A 24904-nucleotide genomic window follows, 5' to 3' on the forward strand; every position below is an offset into this window, starting at 1 on the left:
ACTCTTAACCCGAAAAGTAATATCATGCCAAACATGTAAACTCCTATACACTGGAGATCAATGGTTTGGCATAGGCCATGTGACCAATTCGAATACTCACAGGGCGCGCATACGTCCAACTTCCGCACCCTCAGATGCAAAAATTTATCTTAAAATAAAGTTTGGAATTTCCTTTATTGGAAATCGAAGAAATTTAAATTCGGGGGAGGCGACGATGGCTCTTATGCCCATTCAGCATGCCGCATGTCAAGACCTCCGCTGTACATCTTAATAAACCTCTAGGCACGATTCTCATAATGAATCATGTGCTTGATGCTAATGCGTTTTGGAAGGTCCTTTATGCATTGTTGTAATGATGAGAAAGAATAGTCACATTCGCACCAAGTGATGCTTTTCATTTCGACCCCACTCTTTGGATCCATTTATCCTCACAATGGAATTTGGGATATAACTCGAATAACTGATGCTTCTCACAAACTTCCTGCAAGAGCGACTTCTGCTGGAAATCTGGGGGATAGGATATGTACTGCGCAGCAATTGACAGTACCCTCTTGCTTACAATGACGGATTAATCCTTGTGCGGGCCAAAGGTTCCTCTCCTTAAGTATGGCCTGAAGTCCCCGAGGCACACCATTAGCATCCACCATCGGCTGCACAATCCCTTCTCCGTGCTGCCATGGTAACCACCGTTTCTTGATACAATCTGTTTTCCGCCCGGGCTCATATTTTACTCTGTAGGCATTAAAGCGCATCATCGGGCATCGCAGAATGATTTGAGCTGTGGTCAAAGCAGAAAACGCCAATCGAGTTAGGTTGCATATCTTGAAACTCTTCTATTTTGCTGATTCAAGTTAGTTGACATGTCGGTCTTTTCTAATAGCTGTCACTTTGAGTGCCAGGAATGATCGTCTTGCATGAAAAAAGACCGTGGCAGGAACAAGCAAAAGCACTGAGCATGATTGCACGGCCTTGACCTTTCTTTCTGATCAGGCTCTCGTTGGAAGCCAAGTACACTCCTCGCTTGCAGTCGTTGGCGTAGAAGTAGGTCTCGTCGTGTGTGACCAATACTGCTTCATGCTCCCAAACTTTGGTAACCGCTCGTTCTGATTCATCATCCTCATCATACCGCGTCATGAGCTGTCTGTGCTCAAGCCTACTCCTTGCGATAAATTACGACGTCTTCTCTTTCATGGCCGTGGATGTATGGGGCTTGGGCTTTGTCTTCGATTTTAAACCCCTGTTTCTTTAGGTATCATCGTACGGTGGCAATCCCAATGCGCTGTTCAGGGTTGGCCTCATCTAGTACGAGATCATGTAGAATATACTCTCGCAATGCAATAACCGTTCTTTTTTCTGTCCTTGACATGCTCATCAGCAAGCATAGACGCGGTCTTGGACGTGGGCTCCTTTGACCAAAGGCGTCAATCTCCCAGTTTATAAATACTCGTTCGCCCAACCTAAGATCCTTTTTGCAAACCGTTCCTCACGATTCCAATGAAGCGTGCTCAACTTCTCAGATGCGCCTGTCTTCTCCTCTTTGTGATATCATCACAAAGTAGTGATACAACGTGGCAAAACGCGCTCTCTGCAAACGATCAACATCAGGCGTTTTTCGAAAGCCTAAGCACTGCGATTGCTGATGCGACTCTGTCGTCATCGGCCCGCTTTTCCTCTTCTTTCTTAATTTTCATCTCAACCCTCTTTTGGCAAAACATCTCATTCACGTTTAGTCAGCCTCGCTGCATTCTCTCTTACTTTTCTTCAGCCTTTTTAACTGTGCGCTTTGAGTCTTTGGCGTAATACGTGTTGCGTCCTTTCTTATCAGCGCCAGGAACCCACATTAACGCGTCGTTCAGGCTTTTCACGCTGACAAGGTCGACCTCAGGGATTTTCAAGTCCTTTTCTTCATTCTCGTCGTCGTCCGTGATTTCTTCACTATCCTCGACATCGATGACAGTCGCGTCTTCTTCAAAATCTCGTGTCAACTCCTGCTCTGCCGCTTGCGTGTCTTGTATTTGTTTGGCGAGTTTGCCCTTATCGTAGTCAGATTTGCCAATTCTGGAGCGTTTTTTCGGTCTGGTTTTGCTTAATTGGTGCTATGCAAGCTAGATCAAGTAAGGTATAGAGTGATGGTGTGGAAGTAAAATGCTAAAGTGCTAAAATGCTAAAATGCTAAATTGCTAAATTGCTAAATTACCCAGCTTATAATGACCAAGTAAGGAAACTTCAAACGTTCTCCTCAAAAGATATCGTTTCCACTATTGTTTGCGGTGATCACGTTTGTTAATGAGCTGACTTGCACCTTAAATTGCACAATACGAGAAAGTGGAGTAGCTTTTGCGAGTGCATCTCGCTCTTTCCCGTCTTACCGGAGCAAAATTTCGCGGGCATGTTGAATGGTGTAAGACGCACTTATCCCCACCCGCTGGTTATTCTGGGTGAAGCCAGTGTACTTCTGTTTCTCGGATTTGTTTCTTTTGATAATCGTTCCTACGATACTCTCCTTCGTTTTCCATTCGACCTTGGATTAGGCTTCCCGTGTCATGGTCTTGGATTGACCTGTCTTTTTGGCCTTGGATTGGCTTTCCTGCTTTACCCATTGGATTTCTTGTGATTTTGATCTCCACTGCTTTCCACATACTTCTTCTATTTCGCTTCTCCCCGGACGATAACTCCGGTGAAGTTTTGTCATGTCCTTTGTTATCATTGATGAATGCTCTTCCAAAGTTTAGAAAAAATGGGTATGCATATCTAAGGGCATCGGAAAATTCACAGCGTAGCGGTCGCTTTCCTCAGGATTTAGGGAAGTTCTTGCCAAGTGGATAGCAAAAGCAAATGTAGCTTCGTCAATTCAATGTTACCGTTGCAACTCCAGAGTCTTCTTGCAATAGACGCACTGACCATTAGAAGCGATCAAAAGGATTGATAGAGTGAGCCTGAAATAAAGCGGAGACACATATGTAAGATATTGCACGCATCATGTAGCGAACCCACGCGCCACAGCAGTGCCATAACGACGGCAACGACCGTTACCTCTTCACCTCTTTGCTTTTTTTAGCTTCTTTTTGCTTAAAAGGAGTAGAATAACGACAACTAAGAATTGTTATGCCACACGCCCAGCGAAAACTCTCTTCGTTCTTATACGAATAATGCTGTCTGCATATTTTTCTTTACCGTATCTTACTGTTCCTTGAAAAAGCATGTTCGACCCTAATTACCTCGATTACTCTGCCTACACTAACTGCACTGATGGCGTCCCACCGATACTACTCTTTTGGTACAGTACTTGACGAAATCACCTAACCTATATCGCTGCCGGTGTCGCCTTCCTGGTGTGTGTCTACTGTCTTCCTTTCTGTGAGTGTCCTGCCGCTTCCTGTGCCTGAAGTTGTTGCCAAAACTACTGAAGCTGTTGATGAGAAGAAGTAGTAATATACAGAGAGGAAGAACAAAGACTGAAAGAGGCAAAGAAGGAGGAGGAAGAGACGAAGGAACAAGAGAAGGAAGAGGAAAAAAGGCGAAAGATTTATCCGATCTGATTACAGAACAGAGGCATGGTTAGGAAGAGGAAGAATCCAAAATGGAAGAAAAGGACGAAGACTGAGTTGAAGGATTTCCGCTGCAAGAGTGTGTCGCCACTATGCCACCAATCCTAGGCCGCCTATGATTATGCCGCCAAGTCTCATGATCATCAATTTGATGCCATCCACCCCTTGCTACTGCTCCCACAACAACCATGTATCTCGTTTCACGCCTTATGACGCCGTAACCTTCATCATCATCATCGTCGCCAACCTATCGCGTCCTTCTTCCATGTTCCTTCGTTACTCGTCACAGTACCTCCTTTGTCTTTTCTAATTTGCTACAACGGTTGACCTAAAAAAAAGGATGGTATTTCTGATAGTGAGGTATTTGTGACGACCGCTCAACCAGCTCTACCTCAATCTTTTGACAAGAGTGCCCGCTCTTATTCGTCTTTTGCTTAAGGCGACAAAAAGAACAACTTTCAATAAATGCATCGACGGATTTATCACATGGTCACTGCTATGTTGTGTTCGAGTGTAATGGCAACGAGATACAAAAGACAAGAGCAGTAAGAAAGCTCTTGCGACGAGCAACTTTTGTAATCAACAAAGAGCTTGTTGATCAGTGCTGAAGGTGAGTACGTAGGGACAGAGCATTTTTAAATGCATTAATAAGGTGGTGTCGACCACAACTAGCGGATATACAGGAAATTATCGGGAGGATAGCCGATTGGATATCTTAATTTGAAAAAGTGAAACATCATTACGCGGACGCTTGCGCGTTTTAATAGGTGTATGTGCAACGATCATCGAACGGAAAGCTGGTTAGCAATAAAGACAGCCGTACGAGGGCATGCTTGACAAGAAAAGTAGTGGGAGGGAGATGCGTTATGTGGGGGAAGACGACTAGTAAGTAGTGCTATGGACTGAAATGGGGTGATCCAATAAAAATAAAGCATGGACTCCTTGTCTGAGTACATGCGATGACAACTGCTGACGAATCAGCAAGGGACCACCTGCCTAATTTAGAGCTGCCATACGACGGGTTGCGTAATTGCCGTTCTAACCCCAGTCATATCATCCATGTCCCTCTCTGATACACCGCAAACAACAATCATTATATAAGAAACGAACAGAATATGAAAACCGTCGGTCTCTCCATCTTTCTTTACCTCCTTCACTTCAGCTACCGTTAAACCATGGGTGCCATTGTTATTCCTCAAGAGTACGGCTACGTAAGTTCTGAACACAATCCCCCCCGCGACATCCTAGCCAACAATCACGGGTGCGATTCGGAACTAAAAAAACAAACAATAATCGCTGTATAGGTCCTTTCCACCCTTGCTGCCAGTGCCCTTTTCGTCTTCGGTCTGGGTGCTCAGACCGGCAAGTACCGTCGTGCTGCTGATGTCCCTTATCCTTACCGTAAGTTAGGGCACTAGAGTGCTACTGCTAGTACTACCCTCTTGTCAATGTGTACTCACAGAGAAACGTGGCACAAACTTTTTTTGGTGTTTCCTTTTTTGACATTCATTAGCATATGCCGATAAGGCCGAGGCTGAAAAGGACCCAAAGAAGAACTTGTTCAACTGCGCCCAGCGTGTCCACCAGGTAAACAGACAAGCTCCCTTACAATTTGAGAGCGCAAGAGGAAGGAAAAGACTGACCACAAATTAATAGAACACCTTGGAGATCTACCCTGTCTACGCGACCTTCCTATTGATTGGTGGTATCGGCTACCCCGTCTACGCTTCGACTGCTGGTGTCGTTTTCCTTGCCGGCCGCTTCTTCTTTTCCTCGGGCTATCTTACTGGCAACCCTTCGAAGCGCATGCGTGGCGTCTTTAGCTACCTTGCTCTCCTTGCCCTCCTGGGCATGTCGGGCTCTACTCTCTACAGCTTGTTGCAGTAAAACTTCTCTTACATATGATAATCTCTTTGCCTCTCGTTTTGTAGCTCATTGTCACCGCCATAATAATTAGTTTTTTCGTTCCTTCCCTTGCCGTTCCTTTTATCTCTCTGCCTAACTTGCTATTGTACACAGAACTCAACACTTCACCCTGCACACGTGCAAAACATTGCTCAATTCATCCATGATCTTTAGTTTTTTTTTATAATACGATTATAAAGTAAATATATAACTTTGTATGCGAAAACATTCAAACATTGCGTGTATAAATGGTAGTTGATAGCACCACTGTTCTCTAATCCACTTGTGAGTCATCAACAGTGGTTGCTAGATCGACTGTTTGTGCTTCCTCTGGAGATGCCTTCTTGCTCTCGATGTTATTCACTTCTTTTCCCTTTGCTCCTTAAAAAGCACTCTACAAGGATAGCTTACTCTATATTGCTCTACTGTCCGGTTTAGTGATGATTGTTATTTGTGACAGTATTTTATGATACGTCGATATCAATCAAGTCTTCGCTCTCAATTTTTCTCGGTGACAACATGATGACGCCATCCTTGCGGCAAGCCGAGGAAGTCTCTTCTCACTCATAGGCACAGCGCTACATTGACTGCATACTAATAATTCTTAACAATAGTGGTAATTGCACGACTTAACCTCCCTGTCCCTCTTCCATCACAGTGATGGTTAGTAGCGCCTAATTTATAACCCTGCAGAAAAAAGGGAATTGCTACACGCGCTGCAAAATATTCGTCTTTTTAGAAGCGAACCCATTTTTCATCTTCGTCGTCACGCATCCTTTACAGCGCATGTAGTCCCTTGCAGCATAATATAGCCTTTTGCTGGGCAGTAGTAGTCTCTTGTCAAAGTTATCTTCTAAGGAAAATAAAACCAGTGGGAACATACAATTTACATCCGATACGTAACGTAGGTAGAATTTAACAGCATTGTAAAAAGTTTGTGCTAAGAAAAATATATCTCATAGTTCGGTTCTAAAGTTGCCCTTCATTGAACAAGAAATGTGAAAGAAGTTTTCAAAAATATTATTCATCGCCGCCACTATGATATCACTTTCATCTGTAGAAAAAATATCAACCCAGAAACTCTACTGTCATGTAGTATTGTGTTCCTCTAGCATAAGACATCTCAAGGCCTTGCTGGATAAGACGCGGTGCAGCCATTTCTGACGCAAGGACGTGTTGCGCGAAATGGATCGGTTGCAATGAATGCGTGTGCTGTACAGAAAGTTGGCCTGCCACTACAAGCTGAGAGCCCAGTGACATTCAAGATCATAAACGCCCTCCCTTATTAGTAGCCAGTAAATAGCATGGTTTGAAGTATAGACTCAAAAAAATTCTCATCACGACAATACACAGAGAATAAAACTGTGCTACTGCAGCTGTAGTTGTTGTTCGTCAAACAATATAAGATATTAAGTAGCTCAATTCATCAAAAAAAGACATTAATCTGAAAAGGATATTCGAGAACTACAATACACCGCTTGACTGAGCTTGGCTTTCTTCTTTATTACTATATACATTATCAATATGACAGCCGTTACCCAAGGAAACACCATCCATAAGTGCTGTAGAAGAACTTTGTACATATTCAAAGTATTTTGTACTCGCGGGTGGTTCATAAATGTATGACCTATTAAATAATATTAGAGACTACGTTCGCTGCAAATGACCATATGAGATAAAAGAACACTGGCCTAATTCCTCAGCAATGTATTGTCTAGTAGAGTATATATGCTCTTTGCAATATCTTTTGTTCTTGTTTTGTCCCTCCTTCCCACAAAGGAAGCGAAACATCGTCGTCGGATGAGGTAAAATGTGCTAGTAATGTTGTGCATTAACATAATGATACCGACAAGCTGCCTCCACATTGGTATATTTATGAGCGCAGCTGATTGCATCCGTTAAGCGTATTGGCTCCCTCCCAGGGAGACCGCGTACATATTCATGCCAGGAGGACACCGCCACCGCTTGCAACGATGCTTATATATGCATGAGAGACTACTAGTGTCTTATCCAATCGCACTCACTTTGGATCCGATCTCTTGCGTCCTCAATACATAAGCTCCCCAAAAAACCGCCCCACCAGCCCTAGGATACGACAATACTGGCCACGTATATGGCCACAGGTGTACCGACTCCTTAGAAAATTACCAATTTGCCACCCCGAGGAAGCCATCAGCACAAGCATCTCCTCTCCCTCAGATATATATTTCAGCAATTATTGATGGAAAATCGCCTCGAGAGATATACTCTACCTGTCCTTCCCCTCACATTAATCGAGTTTTTTTCACACATTCTTTTCCCTACTGCCCAGCCTGAATTGTTAGAGATTCAAAAAACTTCCTAGATCTGATGCGAGCAAGTATGTGTTTTTTAGGACGCAGTGTCCCACTGTAGAATTTCTTAATAATAGAACATTCTCGTCCACATTGGGTAAACGTCATTCATTTGGTTTTCAATCGCATTGAACGTGGTACTTGTCCTTTTAATTACTCCTCCCGTTCAATTGCAGTAACAAAAACAGTGTGATCGGCTCTGTCATTCCCATATATAGCGCGGAATTTCTTTCTGTTCCAGTTCATCATAATATCTACATGTTTAGAGTATGTTTCTTAATTGATTAGCAATCCGCGCTGTATGTGAGCGGATGCTGGTGCTACTGAACCGGAGCAACTTAAAGTGAAGTAAAATAGGATAGCTATTATATGATATATGTTGCCTTTAGGCAGGCGGGTAAACAATATGATTTGTCTTGTGAGGTCGCGTGGTGCCCAATCTCGTTTAATAATTGGATATCACAAACCTGTCTTGTCTTGTTGATGGTTGGTGGTGCGTGTTCCTCAAATAGCGTGCAGTTCTTCCTCTGTTTCTCCGCGCCTACTAGTTTCCTTTAGTCCCCAGTTTATACAGTGATGACCCGGTTTTCCGCAAAAGGTCATTTCTGCTTTTGTGCTTTGCGGTTGCCCCATATCATCATGCTGCATCTTGTATATGAGTGAAAAGCGGAGCAAAACACGCAAAAGAAGCAATCGTACCAACGGACAGTCAATCAATCAATCACTAATACCGCCTCCTTTTTTTCCATTTTCGCCATTTAATGGGTGGAGACTCTATGTACATACATATGCTGTGCTCCATAAGGAAAAATATACCCCATGCATGTTGATTACGCTTAATTGCTGAAACCGCTGAAACAGCTCGAGAATCCTCCTTTACGACCCTCTCAAATATAAAAGACGGGCCGCTTTGTGCTTTGGAAGAAAGAAACCAACAACTCATTGCTCATCTAAGCACTTCATCCCTTTCCATTCTTTTCTTTGTTTGTTTTATTTATTTGTATCATCATCATGAAGCTTTCACTTTTCGCTCTGGCAGCATCCTCTCTTCTCTGGCTGGCCCAAGCTCTTCCTGTCCATGACGTCAACAGCAGCAACATCGTCGCTCTGGATAAGCGCGCAGATCACCACGGTAGCGACAGCAGCAGTAGCAGCAAGTCTCACCATAGCACATCGTCATCAAGTGAATCTGGCCTGGTGTCAGGGAAACACTTTGATCGCGTTGTGATCATCATTTTTGAAAATAAGGACTACGAAACGGCCATGGAGAACGACTATTTCAAGTCCTTACCAAGCCGCCACAACGGTGTTCTATTGACCAACTATCGAGGCACATCACATCCTTCGCAGCCCAATTATGTAAGGATGCCTACTAAACATGAGTTCTCATCCTTCCATCCTAAGAAAATATTGACAAGCGACCAACATGCACAAAATTTTTAGATTGCTATGATCAGCGGCTCAACGGATGGTACGGACGAAGACGACGAGTCCAATATCGACCGCAAGACAATTGTCGACTTGCTCGAGAAAAAGAACATTTCATGGAAGTCATATCAAGAAGACTACCCTGGCGGTTGTAACAAGGAAATGGATATCGACGGTTATGCTCGCAAGCACAATCCATTCATTTCATTCAAAAACATCCAAAAAGATAAGAAGCGTTGTGCTCGTATTGTCAACAGTAAGCAATTGGACAAGGACATTGAAAACAACAGTGTGCCTCAATATGTCTTTTACACTCCCGACGTAAGTTCGTTTCCTTTCTGGCAAACAAATTCCACACATTGACGATCCTAGAAAACTGCAAATATTGACACACAACGGAATGCTTTATTTTCCTATAGATCAACAATGATGCCCATGACACAGACGTCGATTATGGCGCCAAGTGGCTAAAGAAGTTCCTCGAGCCCCGTATCAAGAAGTCTGCATTCAGCGAAAACACCATGTTTGTCGTGACCTTCGATGAGGATGATAGCAATACCGAAGAGAACCATGTCTACACGGCTATCTTTGGCCCTGATTGGAAGGGCGCTCCCACGTCTAGCAAGGACAAGAAGGAATATGATCACTACTCCTTGCTTCGTACTATTGAAGACAACGTAAGTACTATAATGACACCCTACATGTTCGCACATGCATTTAAAGTGTAACCAATATACTCACTCGCTTTCATACATATTCTTTCTAGTGGGATCTCGGAGATCTCGGCGAGGAAGACGAGGACGCTGAACCCTTTGATTTTTAAGCATGACTTTCATGCTCTCAAGATATGTAGAACAGCCACACAAATTGGACTCCCTTATGTATGTTTGCCTGCAATGTACTATGATACACACTTCTCTGTCTTGAAATCTGTGATTTAGACGATGTAGTAGTCATATAGTATTAAACGATAAAAATGAAGCAGGGCTGGATTACAAGTTCGTGTACAATCAACGGGATCAATAAGCATGTGTGCTCCAATAGAGTAATAGTGGGGAAATCACAATAATGGACAGGGTGGTAAGAAAGGTTAATAAAATGGAAGAACAAAAGGATGTCGATGGCAATCATGCGTTATGCACCTATCGCCATACCTAGTGGATTTCTTAATTGAGTTTGCCACCCAATGGCATTTGCACTGCATCCCCTTGGCCATCGCACATTACTTCCATACAGCTCCTCCATTTCCCGCATGAATTCGCCAAAGTAGCTCCAAGGTGTTTTCTCCTTTTGCGACTTGAAAAAGCCTCCACCAGGCCATTGCATTTTTGAATGATCTTTGTGCAAGATAAACGCATGGTTACTGACCAAAAACTGGAACCCAAGTGCATTCAATTGGAGTGCATGCGACTGTTTGTCACCCCCTTGGTTTCGGAACCGAGCATCATAGAGTGGTGTTGTTTCTCGTGGCACAATATAATAGGGCTCCCATTGCGATTCGTAACAGACCTCGTAATACAGCGAGTCCGGGCCGCCGCCGTTCAATAGCTGCATCGATGTTGCCAATGTCGGGCCATGTCCGGTGCCTGGATCCGTAATATAAGCGATACCATCTGACACGAGTGTAGACAATTCGGCTGTGTTTTGCGGAAGTGGATCGTCCTTGTGCGACTCGAGAATAGCATAGCACGGAATGACCATGGCAGTGCGCGAATAGGTGCCACGCTCGCCAAGAGCCGATAACAATTCGGCATGGGCGTGTGCGTAAAAGTTAGCGGAGGGTGTAAAGTCGGCATCCATGACAAACACATGCGAGGTGGTCGCGGCAGTAATGGCCAGGTTGCGAAGGTGGTTGATGGGGTATTTCAAACGGTCGGGATTGGTATAATCCGGCTTGACCACAACAATATGGACGCGAGAGTATTGAATCACATTGGCTGGAATTGCGAAAAATGATTTGAATTGGTTGACGTCGTTGGGTTCCGTAAGATATCTTTAAAAAACAAAATACGAGGAATGGTTATATCAGCAATTTTCGAAAACAAGCGGCATGAAATCTTTTAAAATGTTTTTTCCGTCATATTCTTCTTTACATTGCAACTGATACGGGTCCCGGCCACGCATCAAGCACTTGAGTGAATACGTCGAGCCGGTTGACTGAAAACTGAGACACAAGCGTCACGTCATACGAAGAAGATGGATCCGAAGATGATGATGGTTGTGTTCCAGTATGCGCAACTATGATTTCTCGATCCATGTATGCGGGATCTAAGATTGTTTTTTGTAAGTTTCCGGTATGATTATGAATCCCTGCTGTGCGCACTATGCTCTTTTGTCTAACAAAGATCCGTTGATTCATTCTCACCTGCTATTAATTGTTTAAGTTGAGAAGCAAGAATATAAAGATCGCCTTGCAGATCCGCTTCTACCACATCATGGCAACCTTGTTCCACACAATCTATTTGCTGCCCTTGTGTTATCGTCATCCAGGTACCGTCTGCCTTTTTAAGGAGCAACTCGCATCCAAGATCAACTTGTATTCTGGCCACGTTACAATACATGCCTTCTTGCTTCAACTGTTCTGCGTCATGGTGGTGTTGTTGTTCGTGGTGTGGTCGCCAGGTCGCGCACTGGTTTTCGGAATTACATAAGGTTGCTGTACATTGTCGTTTTGTAAGTAAGTCGTCATAAGGCGGTTGATCGCGTAGCGGAACGTATACTATTTCTCTTGCCGAAGAAGAGTGCGTCAGGGCAATCCAGAATAGTATAATAGTTAAGAGTAATGCAATGAATGCCAAACGTTTTGGATGCCTTGACAATCTTATATGCGCCTGCTGCAGAATGCTCGGTTGTTGTTGTCGAGAAGAAGTTGAAGGTCGATTGCGGCTGTTGAAGAAGTGGCGTCGAGTTGAGGGAAAAGGATGTTTCGGCTTTTTCTCGTCATTGTCGTGTACAGAAGTTGGTGGTGTCAGTATCGTTGCTGCACTTGTGTTCGTCAAGGGATCATTAATAGTGTTATGAATGCCCGTCGCGATCGTCGCTCGCGACGTGCTAAGGCGTCTATTCATACAGTTTATATTTTGTGCTAGTAATATTGGTTCACTCTCGCCTCTCGGTTTGAGTTCCGGTTAAAACAAATCAACGAATTGGGTCTAACTCTATTTGCGACAGTGTTTACATTTGAAAATTTTAATCTACAGAAGCTGAAAGCCCAATATGACTTTCAGTCAGCTATTCAACCTTTGGCTGACTAAACTATAAGTCGTGGTCGATGAGTATATTTGCGATATATGCAGTACAACACCTGGAGTCACTGGGTATGGAAATATAATGGGCGTTTGCTTTCGTTATGATATATCAAGCACGGTATCTAGCCAAGAAATGAAACATTGTATATAAATAACTTTAAGCAGAATTTGGTAGAGATAAGCATGGCCATGTATTTAAAATGACATCATAGACAAGTGATGCTCATATCAAGGGACAAACATGAAGAAAGATGTTAGATCTTCGTCAACTTCGCCACCTCATCATCTTCGTTATATTCATATATAAGCTTTGTACTAACAGTGCACAGATCGTTGAGATGTACACGAAATATAATCATCGTGTTATGAAAATGTGTGGATGTAGGTAATATATACCGTGACCTTAATATCGTCGTCATCGAATACATATTCCTCGCCCTCTGTTGGTAAGCGTCTTCTTTTAGCCCGATTGTTTCTTGGCGTGAAAAATACAGACGGTTCTAGATAACGTGTTTCTGTCCCAACGTAAAAGATCAGGATGATTATATAGACCGTGAATAACATTGTGACCATTGTTCAGAAGACGCATTGGAGGACGCAGATGCACGAGTCTTGCACACATATAAACGAAATTATCGCGACTTGGCGGTATCACCAGGGAAATGGGTAAGGACATTTGTAACACTGGCTTTTTTGCACTCTGTACGTAGATATTGCAATGCTACCTTTTAAGATTGAAATATCAGTTAATTGTGCGGTTTCAATTAGCAGTTGGGTATATAGCTCATCTCACACAGAGCCCATCCATACTTGTTATGAGCATTTCTGCAAGAGACACCTTTGGAAAAATCTTCAAGTTTCGAGTTGACCAAATAACAGGGATGCTCAAGACACATTTCCAGAGATGTATAAAGTAACGCGCTACTTAATAGAGCTTTACGACCGGAAGTAAACTGATCAGACCATATGCTTTACAATGGATGAAATATAGCTACGGATCGACAAGGAGCACCCTACATATCGTCCAAGTTAGCCCTAGGCCCTATGTTGTTCGTACAGAGATTATGCTCAGTGACCATAACTTATATCCAACCAAGTAGAGCTTGAAATGATCCACCAAGAGTTATACTGGGTTCGTATAAGTTATAATGGGTTAGCGAAACTATATTCAAGGCTGAATTTGGGTCCCACAACTTCAGATTTTCTAATAATTTATTTAGCATGTTTGGCTTTATAGGCCTCGAGCCACCGATTGACACGATCCACATTGCTTTCCATGTCGTCTACAGTGTTGCTTGGTAATTCAACCACAATCTCTTGAGCATATGATTCACGCGCGGTCTCCAGGACCACTTGCATAATTTCACACTCGACGTTTTCTTGAAGTTTTCGTTGATTATATCCACTATCATATCAAAATATCATTAATCTCTTGCACTCATTTAGACCTACCCTATATTATATGTAACCCATTTTTCCAAACAGTCAGGAACATTTACCGCTTCTCCATCCGATCATAGAGCGGTTGGGTATCTGCGCGCAGGACAAGTACAAGATCAAACCAACGCTCGGGAAAAATTTCGCAAGTGTGGAAATCGACCACCTTACCGCCTTCCTGCATCATATCTTCCATTTCATCGAGAAGCTAGATATTACAGGTCCAGTTAGGATTCCCTTTTAAACTATCTCAAAACTTATATGCAAAGTATGATTAATAGTACCTTATCCTCATCCAAAACATGGGTATCATATTCGGCCAAATAGCCTTCATGCAGCTGCTTTTGCTTTACAAGTTCACCAACATTGATATGCTGCAGTCCAGTGACACTGGCAATCATTTCGCTTGTAGTAGTCTATAAATGTCAACCCAAGTTAGCAGTCCATTATAAACGTGGATCGTTAGATCAACACAACAACAGCAACAATAACGGAGCACACTGACTGTAGAGCAAGGGGAAAACAGTTGCTACGCTCAATAACGTAAAATGACAAATACTTTTCCTGTACCCGGAGTTCCGGTGACGAGAATGTTGGGAAGATCACGCTCCATGGTAGGGATCGATCGTTCTGAATCGGAATCGCTCATGGCTATTAAAGTTGAAAAAATAAGATCGCTGGAATTGAAAAAAGGTTTTGAGTTTTAATGCAAAAGCTGGTGCGGATCAATAAGTAGCACTTACGACGATGTGGGTTAAATTTTTATCTATCAAGTAGAACAGCGAAAGCTTCTTGAACAAAAGAGCGATTAAATGAGGAAGAATATTCACGCCCTTGTCCGCTTAGTTTTATATATCAATTTGCTTTTGCTTTGAGCTCTTGACCGTACTGCCGATTTACGAGAAAGCTACTGCACAATTTGCATGAGAAAGGCAATAGGATTTACAAAGGTGACCCATGCGGGATGTGTATAGAATATTAAGTAACGACGACCGGACGATACAATTTTTGGTGTTGTAAGTGCCACAGTCTGTAAAGGCGTTAAAGAAGATTATGGGTGCTTTTTACTGTACAGTTTGCCACTATTAGTTAAAGCTGGTGCTGGTATATACGCCATAGAGAATGAAAGCAGAGGAAGCTAAACTATCCTCATGGTAGCTACATAAAAGTAATCGCTAGTTATAAGTAGCCTTTGAATGTAGACATCCGAGTGTTTGCTACAGGAGCTCTCTACAACAACTTTTCACTTGTATACATCGTGGGTGGATATAAGAAAGAATGTATCTTGCAACGTGCTATTACTTCCATGATAAGTTGATTAAACCATAATTGTATCCATGTCCCAGCTATGTTATAGTAGGCGTGAGCCTAAAAAATACATATTAAGGGGAGAAATATTAACTTGCAAATAAATGAGTAGCATTACTATTGTCGACGATATATGTATATGAGACTTGAGTAGCGTAGTACGGTTAGTTACGGGAAAAGACCAATTTTCCATCAGAGCATTAGTTGAATTTTTAGCCATGCGCGGATAGATCCTGTTTCGTGCGCAACTGTAGCTATATTACGTGCACAAGTTAATTTTCCCATCGAAGGGGGTTATTATCCCGGTGAGAACTTGGGAAAGTGCATAACTCGAACGACTCGATCTGACTCAATATTCCCGTCAAAAGTGGCTTTGCTACCCCGATTCGCTTTAAAAAAGAAAGGCGGCAAGAGTTGGGAGCAAGAGGGGTTAAACCATAAACGCGCATCATGGCTACAACCGCAAAACCATTTGACAGAGCCGCTCTTGAACAGCTTTGCACCAAACGCTTCTTCTTTGCACCAGCATTTGCAATTTATGGCGGTAAACCTTCAATTTGCATTTCCACAAATGCAAAATGTGTGAGAAACGAAAGGACACGCTTTTGACATTTTTAAAATGTACCCCATTCTCTCTTTTGCTCTCTCTTCTTTTCAAAACAATAGGTGTTGCCGGTTTCTACGATTATGGACCGACCGGTTGTGCTTTAATGAACAACATTATTTCCGTCTGGCGCAACCATTTCGTGCTGGAGGAAGAAATGCTTGAGCTGGACACGACCATCATGAACACGTACGATGTCCTCAAGACCTCTGGCCACGTTGACAAGTTCGCCGACTGGATGTGCAAGGACTTGAAGAACGGTGAAATCTTCCGTGCCGATCACTTGGTCGAGGCTGTGTTGGAAGCTCGTCTTCAGGGCGATCGTGAGGCTCGCGCCGCCAAGGAAGGTGCTGCTGCTGTCGATGCTGCCAAGCAGGCTGGCGAGGCTGCTAAGAAGGATAAGAAGAAAAAGAAGAAGGGTACCGTCGTTGCCGTTGAACTGAGCGAGGAAGAGCGCAAGACATACGAAGAGATTCTTGCTCAGGTAAAAGAAAAAATTGTTAATCTTTTTGTTGTTTTTGTTGGTGTCTCTGGGAATGTATTTTGTGTGATTTGAGTGTGAGTGTGTGTGATAGTAGGATTGGCTGACACGTATTATCATTCTAGATCGACAACTATGGTGGCCCAGAATTGGCCCAGATCATTACTAAATACAACATCCGTTCGCCCGAGTCTGGTAACGAATTGTCAATGCCTCAAGAATTCAACTTGATGTTCGAGAGTCAAATTGGTCCTACTGGCCAGCTCAAGGGGTACGAAGACGAGAAATAGGATTTTTTATTGTTCTGAAAAGATGTAGTAGAGGGATTATTGCTTTTGTGCTGACTCTGAAGTGGGGAATCTGTTAGTTTCTTGCGTCCCGAGACTGCCCAAGGTCAATTCTTGAACTTCAAGAAGCTTTTAGAATTCAACAACGACAAGATGCCTTTTGCTTCTGCTCAGGTCGGCCGTGCTTTCCGTAACGAAATCAGCCCTCGCTCTGGCTTGCTCCGTGTCCGTGAATTTACCATGGCCGAGATCGAGCACTATGTCGATCCTGAAAACAAGAATCACCCTGGCTACCAAGACGCTAAGGATATTGTCATCACCTTGTTGCCCAAGGACGTTCAGTTGCAAGGCAAGACCGAGACTGTTGAAATGTCCATTGGCGACGCTGTCGAAAAGGTAATTGTCTATCATCATTATCCATCACCTCTGTTTAGGCAAAGCCAATACTGGACTTACCTTTTTTTTATTTATTTTTTATAGAAAATCATTGATAACCAGACCTTGGGTTACTTTATGGCTCGTATCAATGAATTCTTACTTAAGATTGGTATCAAGCGTGAAAAGCTCCGTTTCCGCCAGCATATGGACAACGAAATGGCCCATTACGCTTGCGACTGCTGGGATGCCGAAATCAAGACGAGCTATGGTTGGATTGAATGTGTTGGCTGTGCCGATCGATCTGCCTATGACTTGACCGTCCACTCGGTGCGCACCAAGGAAAAGCTGGTGGTCCGTGAGCAATTGGCCGAACCCCGCACTGTCCAAAAGTGGCAGGTCGAAATCAACAAGAAGACCTTTGGTCCAAAGTACAAGAAGAACGCCAAGGCTGTCGAAGAGGCCATCTTGAGCTACACTGACGAATGCTTCGCTCAGCTTGAAAAGGATCTCGAGTCTAAGGGCACCGCTATCGTTGAGGCTGATGGTCAGAAGTTTGAAGTTGCCAAGGAAGATGTCAGCGTCAAGTTGGGCACCATTACTGAGCACGGTAAATATACCATTCTTCGATCGTTTGATAAGCACCATTATAAAAGAGGGAAGAGAGATATTAAAGTTTACTTTATTTGTGCTTGTTTAGTTCGTGAATACACCCCCAACGTCATCGAACCCTCGTTCGGTATCGGTCGTATCTTGTACTCTTTGCTCGAACACAGCTGGTGGGTCCGTGAAGATGACGAAGCCCGTAACGTCTTGTCTTTCCCTCCTCTTGTCGCACCCTTCAAGTGCTGCATTCTGCCTCTTTCCGGCAACGCTGAATTCGAACCATTCGTCAAGAAATACTCGCGTGCCTTGCGCCAGAACGGCGTGTCTACGCGTACTGATGATAGCAAGGCATCCATTGGTCGTCGTTACTCTCGTAACGATGAATTGGGTATTCCTTATGCTATCACTGTGGATTTCCAGACTGTCCAGGATAATACCGTCACCCTCCGTTACCGTGATTCGACCAAGCAGATCCGTGACTCGTTTGAAAACATTTTGAAGATTTTCAAGGAAGAACAATAAATGTTCTTTCTTCCTTCTTCATTTTGTCTTGTAGATAACAATAACAGAAAAAATAGTTTGTTCGATTTGAATGATTAACAAATATATTTGTATTTTGGGTTTTCTTCCTCTTATTTTGTATAAACAAAGATTAAACAAAAGATTTCTATGTGTAAATCTTCCTATTCGTGATGCATTCTTAGCGAGGTGGATGCGGGCGGCAATAGTGGATGTATCTATGGGTATGCGTGATATTTCTTTAGTTAGATGATCATATATGTACAGAACACACCAGCCATTCAAAGGATTGGTACCATCAAAACCGACGTCCTTGACGATATCTACATGGAAACAAACCCATCATCTCGGTGCGTAAACTCTTCACAGTAACATCGCCAATGCTAATCAGGCCAGTGTCGCTGCCTTAAGCATCGCTCAAATCATTGCTATTATCTGGCATGTCCAGACATGTCTGGCGCTACAAACTTTGGTGTGTCTTCCTGCATGATACCTAGTGCATCATCCAACAATTCTGGATTGTCAGGCGAGTTATCAATCAGATAGACTTTGCTGCAGCCGGGATAACATCTAGCTCTGCATCCGATAAGTCGTACACCCCGTCAAACATGGTCGTAGTTCTCGTCGCTAGCTGGAATCACCAAGTAAGGCTGACCAGAAACAGGACCGTCGAATGCTATAAGCGCATTGGTTCTCTCGACGCTCAAGTGCAGTAGTATGATAGGCGCACACAAGGCCATAAAAGTTAGAATGGACGCACCCAAAGATGTGTTTCATATACTTATGATTGTAGCGGTTGTTATAATTTAAATGGTAAGTTTAGCTTTATTTTGTCTTCTTTTTTTGAAATGGGGTGTTTGCGGGCATTACAAGAAAGAGAGTTGAATATATACAGAATTATTAGGAGAGACCAAAGTATGCAAAGAGAGAGAGAGAGAGAGAGATGATGCCTCGTTTTTTGTTTTAAAAAATGATAATAAAGTAGAATTACTCAAGCAACACACAGTTAGGATGCAGCATGATGAGAGGATCGTCTGCTGATCCTGCTGGTGCGTCTTCTTCACCATCTTCAGCGGTAGATCCTACACCAAACTCATCACTCTGATAAACTTCAAGCAGCGTTTCGTGTTCCTAAAATACCCAAAAGAATTAAGATTATACATTCAAGGATAACATTGGAAGAGGAGTGACCCTAAATAATCTCTATCAAACTTACAGGTTTCGAAAGCTTCATGATAACCTTTTCGATGATGGTCTTTTCTTGTTCATAATCCTCCATCGATTGCAATTGGTCTTCACGCTCTTCAAGATACCACAGTACAAGTTCACTTCTACGAATACCGACAGAATCTAGATTTTGAATTTTGTGCGTTTAAGATATCGAGACAAGTTAGTCATCTTCTTTGATTTAGTGATCCCTTTTTCTTTTCTCACCTTCTGTGGATTGAATAGTTCGCAGCTTGTGTGCAAGCATAAGTTTAATCTGTACAAACTTGTCATAATCGATACGGATTCTTTGACGCGTTTCTCCAGATGGTTCTTCCACTTGCATGTTGTCTTCTCCTTCTGCTGCTGCTGACCCTTCTCTTGCTTCAGCAGCCTCGTGGATATTGAGTCGCTGCATTCCTTCCAAAGCTTCTGCGCTCGAAACCACATTGTTGGATCCGCCAAAAGGATCTTCAATATCAACATCGTCTTGTTCCACACGAATGATGGATTTCTGAAGGAGGTGGTATGCTTCAACTACAAAGCTTACTGTGATCTATCATTATTTGGTGTAGGTTTTCATGTTAGTTTTTCCACGTGTTGCCTTTTTTTTTTACAAGCGAACAGAAATTTCTAGGATTTGCCTCTTCTTGACAATGTGCTCTTGCAATAGCTTCGGAGAGACGAATCATACTCTCAAGCTGTCTGACAGTGATACGGTACGAGTTTTTGCCGATTCCCTGTGCATCACCTTGTCGAAGATCGCGATAACAGTGTGCAAGCTTTTCTGCTGCTTCAGGGGTCATCTAGTAGCCATATGCAAAAGATATAGGACACGCCATCAATGAAATAATGACAAAAAAATATGTCTGTACATATAAGATTTCAAAGGGGAGGAAATAGAACCCACCTTAGGTTTGAATGTACGGGCAAAGCGAATGTATCTTTGGAGTTGTTCAGTGCTAAATTCAGGTTGTATGTAGTCGTCCTTCAAGCGATGAACATTGACGATATGGCGAGCAATGTTATAATCTGTCACGTCGTTGCATTCATCTAACACAACAAAGAACAAATCGAAACGTGACATAATGGGTGCTGACATGTTGATATTGGCCTATTATCATTAAGAAAACAACAATGAGTATACTATGGTACCAAGCACTTGTTGTGATTGAGAGGATGGATATCCCTTCCACGTTTTCTCTTTTTTACCTTGAGTGTTTTCTTACGATCGTATCGACCATGCTGAGGATTGGCTGCTGCCAAAATACTGGTACGAGCATTCAAGCTGGCTTGGATACCGGCCTTTGCAATAGAAATAGTCTGTTGTTCCATAGCTTCGTGAATAGCAACCTGATCTTTGATATCCATCTTGTCGAATTCATCAATAGCACAGATACCCTAACAAGGCAAAAGAAGAGATGGTTAGTATTTCTGTACACCTTTTCTCTAACTTCCCTCTTTCGTACTTACGTTATCAGCAAGCATGAGTGCACCAGCTTCAATAGAGAATTCTCCCGTTTCTTCATCCTTGATTACAGCAGCTGTCAAACCAGCCGCACTAGAAGCCTTGCCGGATGTGTATACAGATCGAGGCATAAAACCGCACACGTATCTATGCACATCGCGCGGTTAGTTTTGTTGTCGTAATTTGATATGGAAACACGGCTTATTCTAACGATGACTTACTTGAGGAACTGACTTTTACTTGTACTTGGGTCACCGACAACGCAGACGTTGATATCACCACGAAGACTCATACCCTCGGGTGTTTCTTTGTGAACACCACCCATGAGTTGCAGCAAAATACCCTTCTTGATTGTGTCATGACCTGACATCCCGCAATAAAAAATGTAAGCTTCATACTTTTCGCAAAAAGATCATAAACAAAGATAAAAAACAAATACATACCGAATACGTTGGGTGCGATACTGTTGACCAGCTTAGGATAAACATCACTGTTCAAATCAATCATGCTCTTAAGCTGCTCAATCTCATCGTGTGTATAGTCGTTCAAAACTTGTTCACGGCTTTCATTGTCGACATCATCACCGTGCATATGGGCAGTTGACGACTTGTGTTGGGTAGCAGGCTGGACCATGCATGCAAGGAACGACATGCGGTAAGTCAGATCACGAACACCGAGCGACTTCAAACCAGTGACACCTTCATTTCCAAGACCTTCGCGCGTACGTGTGCTGGTATCACGCTGTGATTCGACCGAGGTGCCGGGCGTTCGGAATGCAGCAACGTCAGGAACCACAATCAAAGTACCCACAAAGTTGCACTTGTCACCAGCCTTTGCACGCTCGACCATTTCTCCTCGAACAATCACATCCATACTAATTAAACATCGTGTTAGTAGTTCGTTCCCTTCCTAGATCATCGTCAAAATGAATCTGTCATTCGCTCTATCTACCTGCGGGGCATACTGCCAGTGGGAATTTCGCTCGAATTTTCTTGGATACGGACCTTTTGCCAATCGACGAATTTGGATTGTTCGACGTTCAGAGTCCAGTGCTGACGGTTGAAACACTGAAGACCTTGGCACATGGTGGGCTAAGAATCGTTTTCTTATTCTGTCAGTGACCCAATCTGACAAACACTATTGTTTCTTTTCTACCCCCCAAACCATCAAAGTGTTACCTCAGTGTATCGGAACTGTTGTTCAATATCGTTCATGACCTTGCCACACTCATTACACGTAAACGAACCATACACCAGCTCGGGACGCACTTCGGTTGTGCGCGTCACTGTACCGCTAATGGTGATCAACTGGCCAATCTTTTCAGTCTTGAGCTTACGCACACGTGCGAAATCAGAAACGCCATAGAACGATACTGCGAACTCACGTAAAATGGCACCTGCCACAGGTTCGGTCGATGTTGTGTTGGCGTGTGCGTACTGTGGGAAGTGGCGTTGGACGACGTCCTGAACGGCGCGGCGAAGATAAGGAGAAAGGCGGTAGTATTGTTGTTTCAGAGCAGTTGCTAAACCTTCGTCGGCACTTTGTACGTGAGCATAATCGACAAACACAGTTTGCATTTCGTTGTACTGGAGCTGTTCGATTTGCATCATGTAAGTGCGGCCTTGATAAGCACTTTGAGCGCTGCTGCTAATGTACGATGCACTGTTGTCGCGGAAACTAATAATAATAACAGAAGTTTCGTTGTAAATTCGAGCTGTTTATCTTATATTTTCTCGCTCTCTCCCCACCCCTATATGTCAAAAGTCAAAATTTTACTTTTCCAAGAATTTAACAAAGGCTTCCTTGACACTCTCAGCCAGTTCATCGACGACCTTGGTAACGGTGCCAGTGTTAAAAGGGTTGATGCGACGTGCCTGATTAGGAGCTTCAGCTTGTGTCTGTTCACCAGCATCGACCTCCATGTTGGCAGGTGTCGAGGGTGGCACGCCCTCAAGTGGAGCAACTTGAGAAGAAGCCAAAAGATTGCTGGAAAAATGATCGCTGCCAAGATCCATGTTTGATCGAGAAAAAAAGGATAAGGGGGGTGGGGCGAATACGTTTGGGAACGCGGAGGTGAAAGTGAACGCGGTAGAACACGTCGCGTCAAAAAAAAAAGTTTGGCAGCTTCAAAAAAAAAAGTGACTGTCAATAAAAATACAGGTTTCAGGTACCAATGGGAAATTATGTCAGGGAATCCATCACAGGTTAGAGGATCATAATCTCTTTTTATTGTTTCGATGCCGCAAGCCAAACTGATTGCCCGTTTGCACCATGTGCTGATACTTGTATTTACAAGTCCATGATGTCCGGCCAGTGCCCAGCTTTTTGGCAACAGCTTTCCAATCCACCCTAGACGACTCGTCTTTGTGCACATGGGCGAGTTCAGCAAGTCGTATCTGCTCCTCCTGTGACCATCGCCCACGTTTGATGTTTGGATCCAATGTTTGAATCCATCGGATGCGGCATTGATGAGGCGTTCGTGTCAACACCAAGGCACCCACATCCTTCCACGAATTTTCTCCAAACTCGCATACTGCGAATCGCAGCTTGTCGTCCTCTTCCGCCGTCCAACGGCCCGAATTTTGTCCATGCTGCTTCCACCATCGCATGCATTGCGCAGCCGTCCGCTGTGGTAGATATGTCTTTGCAATCGCAACCCAGTTATTGCCAAACATATGCACACCTTCCTGCACCAATGCCTTTTCTTGCTCGCTGAAATTGCCTTGCTTCATGTTGGATAGCTTGTCTTCATCACGGTACTTTAGGTGGCGATACCAGCGAGACATGCACTGTTGCGCACTGCGATGGCTCATCTCTTGTGCAATACGTTCCCATTGAGTGTCGTAATTATGGACTAGTTGTAATAGCTGTTCGTCCTCTTCTGGTGCCCATGGTTCTCGCCGTACTTGGGGACCTAGCAATTCCTTGTGTTTTCTTCGACACCGCACCGGCGACTTACCGACCTTGGCCGCAACTTTTTGCCAATCAATACGTTGCATGCTGTGTATGGTATCTTTAAGCGTCTCGATTTCTTCGTCTGTCCAATCGCCTCCCGTCACCATCAATGCGCCCGTTGCGCTCGTATCTACGGTATAACCGCTGTCTGTCCAATGGCGCATGCGTAAGCCTATCCGTCGCTTCCACTGTGCCATGGTTTCATTGGATAGCTGGTCCAGCTCGTTGTCCAATAAAGGTTGCATGGCCCGAATATCATCATAAAATTTGTTACTGCAAGCGACACGATCCCGGCCGAGTAGTTTGGCAACTTGTGGCCAGTGGAAATCATGCGCACACGCCAAGTGCCAAAACAGTCGGGTTTCTTTGGTTGACCATTCCTTCTTCCCGCCACCTATCGACGGCTCGACCTTTTGGATCCATTTGCGTTGGCATGCGCGAGGCGTGCGTCCAGCCAACCCTTCAGCAACCTTGTTCCAGTCGTCACCATACATGATGTGGCGTCTTAACAACAAGTCGTACTCTGACTCCGTCCATGGATCTGTCTTGATTGTTGGATCGAGCGTTTCGTCATAGCGGTCGCGTATACCGACATGACTGCGGTGGGGCAAATACTTTCGACTAATTTGCGTCCATTGGCGGTTGTACTCTTTATAACCTCGCAGCAACAATGCGTCCTCCTCAGCTGTCCATGGCTTGCGTTTCGCTTTAACATGTTCGGATGGCACGCAGTGATAATAGTAGTTGTATCGGATAGAGCGAGGTGTTCGTTGTGGTAGATAATTTTTGGATATCTCGGTCCAGTGGCCTTCACCAAGCTCGTTGACTGCACGACGGACCGTGGCGAGCTCTTGTTTGGAAAAGCCTCCGCGTACCCGGCTTGGATCTAAATGTTCATTCCAACGCTGCTCGACACCAGTCACTGTGCGATGCGGAAGACAATGTTCAACTAAATCTCTGTACTTGCAGCCGTTTTGTGCAATATAGTCGCGAATGAAAGTATCTTCCCAGGGTTCCCACGACGATCGAAGGCACACTGCGTTGATATGTAAAGTATGTTTGGAAATGCGTATAGTGAAGGGTAAAGAAGGGCGGGCAAATGTCAAGACTGGCGCGTGGTGGACTGCATTGTGGATGGATCGTATGAACATAAGAACCGTTGTCACAAAAAAAAAGCGTAAGCCGAAAAACAATAA

General features: G+C 43.7%; 7 protein-coding genes across 7 annotated transcripts; 3 read left to right on the plus strand and 4 right to left on the minus strand.

Annotated features, from left to right (window-relative positions):
• Positions 1-4682: 4682 nt before the first annotated feature.
• On the plus strand, positions 4683-5687 carry BDB00DRAFT_818398 (uncharacterized protein). Its single transcript, XM_053123148.1, has 4 exons — positions 4683-4759; positions 4853-4949; positions 5062-5135; positions 5205-5687. The coding sequence occupies exons 1-4, from the start codon at positions 4724-4726 to the stop codon at positions 5433-5435; spliced, it is 438 nt and encodes a 145-aa protein (XP_052980791.1). The 5' UTR covers positions 4683-4723; the 3' UTR covers positions 5436-5687.
• A 3039-nt stretch (positions 5688-8726) lies between these two features.
• BDB00DRAFT_974256 (phosphoesterase family-domain-containing protein) lies at positions 8727-10074 on the plus strand. Its single transcript, XM_053129897.1, has 3 exons — positions 8727-9145; positions 9230-9535; positions 9634-10074. Exons 1-3 carry the CDS (start codon positions 8798-8800, stop codon positions 9940-9942), a joined length of 963 nt encoding a protein of 320 aa, XP_052980792.1. The 5' UTR covers positions 8727-8797; the 3' UTR covers positions 9943-10074.
• Positions 10074-12730, minus strand: BDB00DRAFT_818401 (glycosyl-transferase for dystroglycan-domain-containing protein). Its single transcript, XM_053123149.1, has 4 exons — positions 12628-12730; positions 11580-12531; positions 11308-11482; positions 10074-11207 (listed from the first exon to the last, which is right to left on the minus strand). Exons 2-4 carry the CDS (start codon positions 12280-12282, stop codon positions 10349-10351), a joined length of 1737 nt encoding a protein of 578 aa, XP_052980793.1. The 5' UTR covers positions 12283-12531; positions 12628-12730; the 3' UTR covers positions 10074-10348.
• A 944-nt stretch (positions 12731-13674) lies between these two features.
• Positions 13675-14512, minus strand: BDB00DRAFT_761757 (AAA domain-containing protein; the record flags this gene model as incomplete). The annotated part of the gene is made up of 4 exons (XM_053119288.1): positions 13675-13867; positions 13962-14107; positions 14184-14315; positions 14459-14512. 4 exons carry the CDS (start codon positions 14510-14512, stop codon positions 13675-13677), a joined length of 525 nt encoding a protein of 174 aa, XP_052980794.1.
• Positions 14513-15289: 777 nt separating this feature from the next.
• Positions 15290-18243, plus strand: BDB00DRAFT_818407 (glycyl-tRNA synthetase). Its single transcript, XM_053123150.1, has 6 exons — positions 15290-15751; positions 15874-16295; positions 16418-16563; positions 16660-16975; positions 17060-17564; positions 17655-18243. The coding sequence occupies exons 1-6, from the start codon at positions 15658-15660 to the stop codon at positions 18080-18082; spliced, it is 1911 nt and encodes a 636-aa protein (XP_052980795.1). The 5' UTR covers positions 15290-15657; the 3' UTR covers positions 18083-18243.
• A 639-nt stretch (positions 18244-18882) lies between these two features.
• Positions 18883-22856, minus strand: BDB00DRAFT_955646 (MCM2/3/5 family-domain-containing protein). Its single transcript, XM_053129649.1, has 12 exons — positions 22530-22856; positions 21932-22430; positions 21705-21844; positions 21197-21627; positions 20975-21116; positions 20759-20900; positions 20498-20686; positions 20196-20399; positions 19930-20091; positions 19514-19841; positions 19296-19429; positions 18883-19210 (listed from the first exon to the last, which is right to left on the minus strand). The coding sequence occupies exons 1-12, from the start codon at positions 22766-22768 to the stop codon at positions 19067-19069; spliced, it is 2754 nt and encodes a 917-aa protein (XP_052980796.1). The 5' UTR covers positions 22769-22856; the 3' UTR covers positions 18883-19066.
• Positions 22857-24882, minus strand: BDB00DRAFT_818411 (Homeodomain-like protein). Its single transcript, XM_053123151.1, has one exon. The coding sequence runs from the start codon at positions 24857-24859 to the stop codon at positions 22967-22969; it is 1893 nt and encodes a 630-aa protein (XP_052980797.1). The 5' UTR covers positions 24860-24882; the 3' UTR covers positions 22857-22966.
• Positions 24883-24904: the final 22 nt, after the last annotated feature.

The sequence above is a fragment of the Zychaea mexicana genome (genome assembly GCF_025766255.1).
Source record: "Zychaea mexicana strain RSA 1403 chromosome Unknown BDB00scaffold_27, whole genome shotgun sequence".
NCBI classification, from domain to species: Eukaryota; Fungi; Mucoromycota; class Mucoromycetes; order Mucorales; family Lichtheimiaceae; genus Zychaea; species Zychaea mexicana.

What these genes read in the sequence shown, in the direction of transcription:
- BDB00DRAFT_818398 (XM_053123148.1), top strand. Translation starts at nt 4,724, where the DNA reads ATGGGTGCCATTGTTATTCCTCAAGAGTACGGCTAC. An exon ending in TTCCTCAAGAGTACGGCTAC is followed by an intron (nt 4,760 to 4,852) that starts GTAAGTTCTGAA and finishes ATCGCTGTATAG; the next exon opens with GTCCTTTCCACCCTTGCTGC. An exon ending in GCGCCCAGCGTGTCCACCAG is followed by an intron (nt 5,136 to 5,204) that starts GTAAACAGACAA and finishes ACAAATTAATAG; the next exon opens with AACACCTTGGAGATCTACCC.
- BDB00DRAFT_974256 (XM_053129897.1), top strand. Translation starts at nt 8,798, where the DNA reads ATGAAGCTTTCACTTTTCGCTCTGGCAGCATCCTCTCTTCTCTGGCTG. An exon ending in ATCCTTCGCAGCCCAATTAT is followed by an intron (nt 9,146 to 9,229) that starts GTAAGGATGCCT and finishes CAAAATTTTTAG; the next exon opens with ATTGCTATGATCAGCGGCTC. An exon ending in ATGTCTTTTACACTCCCGAC is followed by an intron (nt 9,536 to 9,633) that starts GTAAGTTCGTTT and finishes ATTTTCCTATAG; the next exon opens with ATCAACAATGATGCCCATGA.
- BDB00DRAFT_818401 (XM_053123149.1), bottom strand. Translation starts at nt 12,282, where the DNA reads ATGAATAGACGCCTTAGCACGTCGCGAGCGACGATCGCGACGGGCATT. An exon ending in ACTTAAACAATTAATAGCAG is followed by an intron (nt 11,483 to 11,579) that starts GTGAGAATGAAT and finishes AAACAATCTTAG; the next exon opens with ATCCCGCATACATGGATCGA. An exon ending in GGACCCGTATCAGTTGCAAT is followed by an intron (nt 11,208 to 11,307) that starts GTAAAGAAGAAT and finishes TGTTTTTTAAAG; the next exon opens with ATATCTTACGGAACCCAACG.
- BDB00DRAFT_818407 (XM_053123150.1), top strand. Translation starts at nt 15,658, where the DNA reads ATGGCTACAACCGCAAAACCATTTGACAGAGCCGCTCTTGAACAGCTT. An exon ending in AGCATTTGCAATTTATGGCG is followed by an intron (nt 15,752 to 15,873) that starts GTAAACCTTCAA and finishes TCAAAACAATAG; the next exon opens with GTGTTGCCGGTTTCTACGAT. An exon ending in ACGAAGAGATTCTTGCTCAG is followed by an intron (nt 16,296 to 16,417) that starts GTAAAAGAAAAA and finishes TTATCATTCTAG; the next exon opens with ATCGACAACTATGGTGGCCC.
- BDB00DRAFT_955646 (XM_053129649.1), bottom strand. Translation starts at nt 22,768, where the DNA reads ATGGATCTTGGCAGCGATCATTTTTCCAGCAATCTTTTGGCTTCTTCT. An exon ending in TATCGCACCCAACGTATTCG is followed by an intron (nt 21,117 to 21,196) that starts GTATGTATTTGT and finishes GCGGGATGTCAG; the next exon opens with GTCATGACACAATCAAGAAG. An exon ending in AACTATTCAATCCACAGAAG is followed by an intron (nt 19,430 to 19,513) that starts GTGAGAAAAGAA and finishes TTCAAAATCTAG; the next exon opens with ATTCTGTCGGTATTCGTAGA.
- BDB00DRAFT_818411 (XM_053123151.1), bottom strand. Translation starts at nt 24,859, where the DNA reads ATGTTCATACGATCCATCCACAATGCAGTCCACCACGCGCCAGTCTTG.